This window comes from Rhipicephalus microplus, chromosome 1 (genome assembly GCF_043290135.1).
Source record: "Rhipicephalus microplus isolate Deutch F79 chromosome 1, USDA_Rmic, whole genome shotgun sequence".
In the NCBI taxonomy this organism is placed as follows: domain Eukaryota; kingdom Metazoa; phylum Arthropoda; class Arachnida; order Ixodida; family Ixodidae; genus Rhipicephalus; species Rhipicephalus microplus.
Genome location: NC_134700.1, coordinates 193352836 through 193360636, shown reverse-complemented (window position 1 = coordinate 193360636; position 7801 = coordinate 193352836). Strand labels below are relative to the sequence as shown.

Here is a 7801-nt window from a genome sequence, read left to right as displayed (position 1 = left end):
TTGTACTTTGCAAAAGAGCATCTCTTGTGCATATAAAATGTATCAGGTTAATCAAAACGTTTATGGTGCATGCAAATGTAAATACATGAATATTGTGTATGTAATGTATATATAACAACGTAGTCACCTCTATATATGATGGTAAGAGATGTGTACGGAGGATTTGCAGGTTACCCGATCATCTCCGAACAGGCTCTTCTAACATCATTTGGTTTGTTGATATGTCGGTGATTTTTTTTCCCAAAACTTATATAAAGCCGCGCACCATCATTGTGCGCTTCTGAATAAAATACGTGCCATCACACGATTTCGCGCAAGCGAAATCGTGTGATTGCTGAGGTTACTTCCCTCATTTACAGCCAGTGTGCCAATTAATCAGGTGATTTAGCCAAACAACTGCCTTCAACACCATGTCCTTAAGCTTAGTAAATAGTCTGATAGAATTTAGATATCGGAGATCAGGCACGACCACCCGGGGAGGACACGGCAAGGAATTAATGGATGAGCGCTCCGCAGACGCGAAGGACGACCACACGGGAAGTAGTGAGCTCAGCCGCACCAAGATAGGACCGTGTGAACGGGTGGTGCAATGTGCCGCTGACCGGAAATATAAAATTGGGAACGTACCCAATCAGTGGTGCCATCTTGAATGCAGTGTTGGTTCGAGGAAATATTTAGCCATTATATTCACTCCGATTCTTGAGGGATGTCCACGCTTAACCAATTGTAGGAAAAAAGCTCAACATGTTCTCCATTTCCTACGGTTGAACTGAATAATCAGCCCATCCTCCTCTAACAAAAATGCTATAACGAATATACTATATATATAAGTCTTCGATGTAAATTTGTTATGCCATAGTTCAGTCTTAGGAATAAAAGACATATAAAAGATATGCGCACATGTGCCGACCTTATCTTGTACACTCAACAATCGCCTTCAATATTTTTAGAGCACTTTAATGAGGTCCAGCCTTCAGAACTACTCCTGTAACTGCACCGTAAATAAACTTTTGTGAATGCTAGATGTCATTGTCCTCTCACCTCGTCATAATTCCGTTTGTAGTTGTCCTGCAGCTTTCGTCAAAGCCATGTATTCCGTCATTTAGCCGGTCCACCGTAGTTACAACAACTAATGGGATCGGTGTGTTTGGTACGTTTGGTACGTTCTTCTGAATATCTACCCTCTCACGATTGTTTTTTTTTTTTGCGGTGACACCACAAGAGAACAATTACTTTCACCTTGCAGCATTGGCCATCAATTTCAGCCTTCTTCTAAGTTCATAAATTATAGAAAGCTTCCGTTATCTATTTATCATGTCACTTTTTTACAGCGCTGTTGCATTGAAAACGAGTAAAAAAGCCCAACATTTCTGGTTAGTGTTTTTTGTTTCTTCATAGGCCTCAATAGGAACACTGTCGTGAAATGAATCTAGTACTTCTTACGTTGCAGAGCCCGTACCTTACGCCGAGCATTTGATATTTGTTGGCCTTCTTAGGATGCAAACGTTGCTCGTTCCATATTAACATCTAAGCTTAGTTCCATCAATCAAAGTAATGTGATTTACCTACCTACGGGTGTCGCAGCACCGAAGTTTATTGCACCTGAAACAACCTTCAATAAAATAGTGTCTAGAATCTTTATCCTACCAGCTTTACATCTTTGTCACTCCTTAAAGTACTTTCTCCTATCAACTAATACACAAGTAACGCCATTGAAGATTTACAGAGGAGCAAGAATGATTATCGATTGATATCTATTTCAAATCAATAAACTAAATGTGTGAGTGATGTGTTGTTGTTTGTGCTCGCTAAGCAATGCGATATGAGATGAACGACAATGTCTAGCGTCGAATAAGCTTATCTGTACTGCACGTCTTATCATTCAGTATTATCACGTTTTCCTCATTATGATACGGATGACAATTTGTCAGGAATGAAAAGGGTACAGATTTATAAATGGCGCAGTTTGAAACCGTCTAATATTTATGGTAATAAAATTGAGCAATGGATGGCAAATGGTTCTGAAATAAGCCATCCCGACCTTCGGGGTCACCTGCCTTGACATGAAGAACACGCTTTGTGCGACCAGGCGATGAAAGTTCGTGTGCCTTTCGTTTCCACCTCACTGCATTGCGAACAGCTCGTACAAGTGCACACTGTTCTATCTTAGGGAGCGTTCGAATTCGGACTCCAAAGGAAATACTCCATCACCACCCACGACGTGGAGGAGTTACGATGTGTCCTTGCATATGCACAGCTCTATTACCTTCTTCAACGATTCATAGTTCACAGAAATGTTTATTTTATGCGTTTTATAGTTTCTCACGATCCGTCCTACATACTACACCTCCTCTCCGCATGCGTCACCGTTAGAATTGAACTGGACACGAGTTGATACCGGACTTTCTGGTCGCGATCAATGAAGATAACCGGCTGGATATATAAGCGTTTCGCCATTACTTTGCAACGAGCGTACCTCGTTGCGCATCCGATAACGTGTCCAAGTCCTTGGAGCCACTGCGGAAGAAGCGCTATGCTTGGCAACGTGAGTTCTCATCTAAAAGGCCTGTGAAATGAACTTCCCGTGTTGTTACTAAAGTGCTTGTTAAAGTCGCGCACCACTATAAAAGACGCGCAATCTCTTTATTCCTGCACAATTTGATATTCTAAGTTACCAGTAGCGATCTGACAGTTGTTCTTCAGTGATTTTAGGAATGAATTGCGATGAGAGAGAAATCATGCGGTTAGACTTGCGCCGTTATACGGTTCGTCGTGGAAAGTATATTTGTAGCACCCAAGAGCAGCCAATTCATATCACCACGCATTCAAAACGGTGCTCCGTAGTACACCAATGCATTCCCTGCTAAACTTATGTGCTCTGGCTGCTCCTCCTATGTGCACTTGCAGATTGCATCAAAATTAATGTCGCTCTTTTTTCTATGACAAGCATCACACACAACTCATCTGTTTCACCTATTAAACTCTTCATATCCTTCAAAATAATGAATCTGGCGAAATACGGTAGTCTCCGGGGCCACAATTAGCGCGTACACGTCGTTTTTTGAGAGTGTCAGGAATATGAAACGTAACTCTTTCTAAATCAATCAAAATATAGCTTCTAATTGCTAAAAACTAGTACGGAAGTGGACCTATATAGGTTTTAAATAGAGGTAAATAGAAATACTATATTTTATCATACTATACTGACCAATCTTCTTTCAGGTATTTCTCTTACTTCTTGTTGGCCTGGCGGTGGGTCAGCGACTTGAATATTACGACGGGGTGAGTTTCAGACAATCTAGCTACTTAAGAAATCTACAGAAGCTTCACTAAAGTGAAGCAATTAGAGCCCTTTCGGCTCCAAATGAGTGGATATTGTTATAATAATGCTCGCTTCATTCTTTACTTGTGTGAAATTGCGCGCTCTCTTGAGAAAATATGTCGGTGCCTATTTTGGTGGTAAAAACATGCTACACCTATTTCCGAGTTTTTCTGCCTTCATTTGAAATGCCATACGTAGAATACGTCAAACAAAAATCACTGGCAGTGATTATTTTAGAATATTGCACGCCTATGAATATTGTGATCAATGTTCGCTAAGTATTCGCTGGGAGGACCAATTGTTAAGAAGACGTAGACATCATCTGAAGACATTATCTCTACAAATGCATATTCGATAGCCTAAAATATGTTTAGAGCAGCAAAACAAGAAAAAATATGAGACAGCTGCATCTAGATATTTTGGAGAATTTTTAGTATAAAAATATACAAAGTGTGCAAGTTCTTCGAACTTTCAGAATTATATCAGTGGGGAGAGCATAATTGATGTTTTTTTTTGTGTATCCGGCAAATCTGTTCTAACAAAGAAAAAAAAAGAGCTCACGTATGCAGCGGGTAGCAGTGAGCCTGTCTTTGCTCAGTCTCTATTCTCTATAAGCAACAGAAGATGGTCTATAAACACAAGTGTTACATTGGGAGCGAATTCTACTGCAGAGGTTCAGTTCATCTGGAAAGTTGCTGTTACAAAATGCCTTCACGTTTCGAAATACCATTTAGTGGTGAATGCGTGATACTTCGGATACCGCGACTCTGTACGTGAACAATATATGTTGCTAAACAAATGAGCTTGAGAAAGTGTTGTGTAATAATGAATAATTTTCTTCCCCGCAACTTGTATTCACAGCCTCCGCAGCCGTACACATTCTCATACGACATCACAAACGATTTCGGGACGCGCCTGAGCCAGACGGAGAGCGGAGACGCGAATAACGTCAAGACGGGCACGTACTCTTATTCAGAGGCGACTGGCATCTACCGCAACGTGAACTACATTGCCGACCAAGACGGTTTCCGGGTTACCATCGACACCAACGAACCCGGCACCAAGACATCGGCGCCGGCTGGTGTCGTCATCAATTCCCAGGTGGGCTCACCAACTTATACGTAGTCGCGCACAAAAGCCACTGGAAGACGCTGAAAGATATTAGGATTCATGACAAGCAGCGAGAAAGTTGGGTGGTAGCCTTAATGTCTGTTTGCATCAGCCACTGCATACTGAGGAAGAAGACATTCTCGCCGTGTGCTTAGTGGTAAACGCGGAAGCGACAAGGTAGGATTACGCTTAGTTACATTATTTGCCTTGAATTAAATTGATAGTCTAACTTAAGTGATATTACCTTCGAGATAGGTAATAGTGCACTTTAAGTTGTAAAATACTATGTTTACTCAGGGCAGGTAATAACCGTGGAGCCGAACCACGAGATTGAAGTAACTAGAAGAATAAGAACGGGGTGGCGAACATTTGGCAAGCACTCTCCGATCATGACAGGTAGATTGCCACTATCCCTCAAAAGAAAGGTGTATAACAGCTACATCTTGCCGGTAATTTGCTATGGAGCAGAAACCTGGAGACTTACAAAAAGGGTTCAGCCTATATTGAGGACGACGCAGCGAACAATGGAAAGAAAAATAGTAGGTGTAACCTTAAGAGACAAGACATGAGCTGAGTGAATTAGGGAACAAACCATGGTTCAGGATATCATAGTTGAAATCAAGAGGTAATGGACATGGGCCAGGCTTGTAGCACGCAGACAGGATAACCACTGGTCATTAAAGGTAACTAACTGGATTCCCAGAGAAGGCAATCGGGTTAGGGGAAGACCCAAGGTTAGGTGGGCCGATGAGATTAGGACGTTTGCGGGTATAAATTTGCAGCAGCAAGCACAGGACCGAGTTGACTGGTGGAACATGAGAGAGACCTTTGCCCTGCAGTGAAGATAGTCAGGCTGAGGACGATGATGATGATGATGATGATGATGATGAAATTTATAGTCACCAAACGCTGGCACCCCGCCGTGGTGGTCTAGTGGCTAAGGAACTCGGCTGCTAACCCGCAGGTCGCGGGATTGAATCCCGGCTGCAACGACTGCATTTTCGTTGTAATCGAAAATGCTGTAGACCAGTGTGCTCAGATTCGGGTGCACGTTAAAGAATGCCAGGTGGTCAAAATTTCTGAAGCCCTCTACTACGGTGTCTCTCATATTCATATGGTGGTTTAGGAACGTTAAACCACACATATCAAACAAATCAACCTAACGCTGACGAGAACTACTTCTACCGTAGTTCAATTGATTGAGCATGACGCGCGCGAACTAAGCATTGCAAACTTTGGTCACTGCCGGTGAAAAGTTCTTACATTCTCTTTACTTTCTTCACATATACACCATAACTACTGCAAAACAGACAAACCATACAAATAACGTTTACTGTACCTACCATGGCTTCTTTATCTCTTAGTTTTCGTTGAGGATTCGTCAAACAAAAAAAAACAACTAGAAGTCCTTCCTTTTTTTCTCTGTGGTTCTTACTACCACTGCCGCAACTGCGCGTGATAAAGCCACACATAGAGGCGAAAATTTAGACCAGTACTTTTATAAATACAAAAGGAAATATATCCAAGAAAAAATGCTTGGCGGGAACTTTGAAAACATATATTTTATATATGATATCTTGATATTTTAGGCCCAATGGGAAATGTTAGGCATACTTGATTTGCGATGGTAAGTGTCTACCGGTTTTCATAAGTGCCACTTGCTTCGTCTATGAGTGATCGTTCTGGTTGTGCACAGCTTAAGGAAACCCCTTCGCAAAACATTGCTCCAGAACGGCGCAGAACCCAACTACGTTCCTAATTTTGACACTCTGTGCAGTTCTACCTGCTATAAAAGTTTGGTTGTGCATTACACTTGAGGGTGAAACCCTGCTGCACACTCGTTCGTGAATATAAGCCAAACTTTCGGAGAACAGGCTGCTTGCAAGACATAACGAGCTACGGAGTGAAAAACAGGCTAGTAATTACCTTGAGGAACCCATTAGGTTGCATTGTGCCCCCCTTGTCTTGCACTAAGGATGTTTTCTTCACCACACTCGAAGTTTCACTTTCTCCATGAACGGCTAACTTTTGACCAAGCAACAATGCCATGTAACCACTCCACCAAACACTTTCGCCTTAATACACACCACCAGTATGGTACCGGTAATATTTCCGGCTGCCACAAAATGACCTTTCCGTGCAGGCCGCCGATGTCGCTCCACCTGCGACGCCCCTAACCAGCAGGCCAGCTGCCTTTGTTGCAGCCCCAGCGCCACGTCCGAGGGTTGTGGCACAGCCTTTCCCGCCGCCTGCACGATTCGTCGCTCCCATCCCTGTCGCGCGGTCGCCAACCTTTAGGCTGACACGGCCTGCTCCTCTGCGTGCATTTCCAGCCCCGGCAGTCACATCGTCTGCCTTCAAGCCTGGTGGTTCCCGATCTTTTACGCTCGGTGGCAACCCGCCACTCACATACACATTCGGAAGAAGTCCGTAATAGTGATCATATGTCAGCAAGATCTTTGCCCCATATGTAACCATAGACTCCTTCAATAGGAGTTAGGAACTACTCATTATGGCTGCCGTAAAGGCATGTGTCAATTGTGATCACATCATATATATGCTGTACACTTTGTACATTGTCAAAGGGTGGCTCTCTATGTGCCTATTTCGCTGTTTCTGCGTACGGAGCCTCTGCAGAAATTTTTTCTTTATCCTTCTCTTCCTCTTTGTGCGTTTTGGCCAAGTGATGAAGATGTGAATTTATGGGAGTAAAGGCTTGCGTGTCGAAGTGATATCGCAAGTGCCAATTTAGTGAAAATGCGCCTCTGTTGCTTTTGCATGCCTGCCAACCACCGGTGCTCCCAGTAAATACTACATTTCAATGCATTTTACCGATATTTCTGCTACCACTTGTATCCAGGCGTGATTCAATAAAGTTATTTTTTCAACTTGTTTCTCCTACCTAATATATGCGTGTTTTATCTACTGCACCAAATAAAGAAGAAGAAGGGGGGGAAATATCAAAAAGGTAAGGAGGTTAACTAGACTAAGACCAGTTTGTTACCTTACACGGGGGAGAGGGTGTTAGGAAGAAAAAGAGAGAAAGGAGGAGGAGGTACACATTGCACATAACACATACACTGCACACACAGTTCAGGTTTCACAAGTGGTCGCACAGTGACGTTGCTCTCAAGAATTGTGGGAGGCCTCGTGTGGCTTTCTGGGCTGAAGTACGTGCAGGCCACACTCCCAAGATCTTCTCTAGAGTGAAGGGTTGGTCATCCAGCCTCCTTGGCTTTCCCAACTGTGATAACTGCCATTGGGTAGAAACTCTCGACCATGTCCGGTGCCATTGTTCAGAATTTGAAGAAGATCGCAGGACACCAAATAGATAAATGTAAAGTAACTAAATTTACATGGGTAAAAAGC

General features: G+C 42.9%; 1 protein-coding gene across 1 annotated transcript; it reads left to right on the top strand.

The window, feature by feature from the left end:
* Nucleotides 1-2426: 2426 nt before the first annotated feature.
* On the top strand, nucleotides 2427-7338 carry LOC119185889 (uncharacterized). The gene is made up of 4 exons (XM_037434736.2): nucleotides 2427-2545; nucleotides 3223-3282; nucleotides 4184-4423; nucleotides 6576-7338. The coding sequence occupies exons 1-4, from the start codon at nucleotides 2534-2536 to the stop codon at nucleotides 6864-6866; spliced, it is 603 nt and encodes a 200-aa protein (XP_037290633.2). The 5' UTR covers nucleotides 2427-2533; the 3' UTR covers nucleotides 6867-7338.
* Nucleotides 7339-7801: the final 463 nt, after the last annotated feature.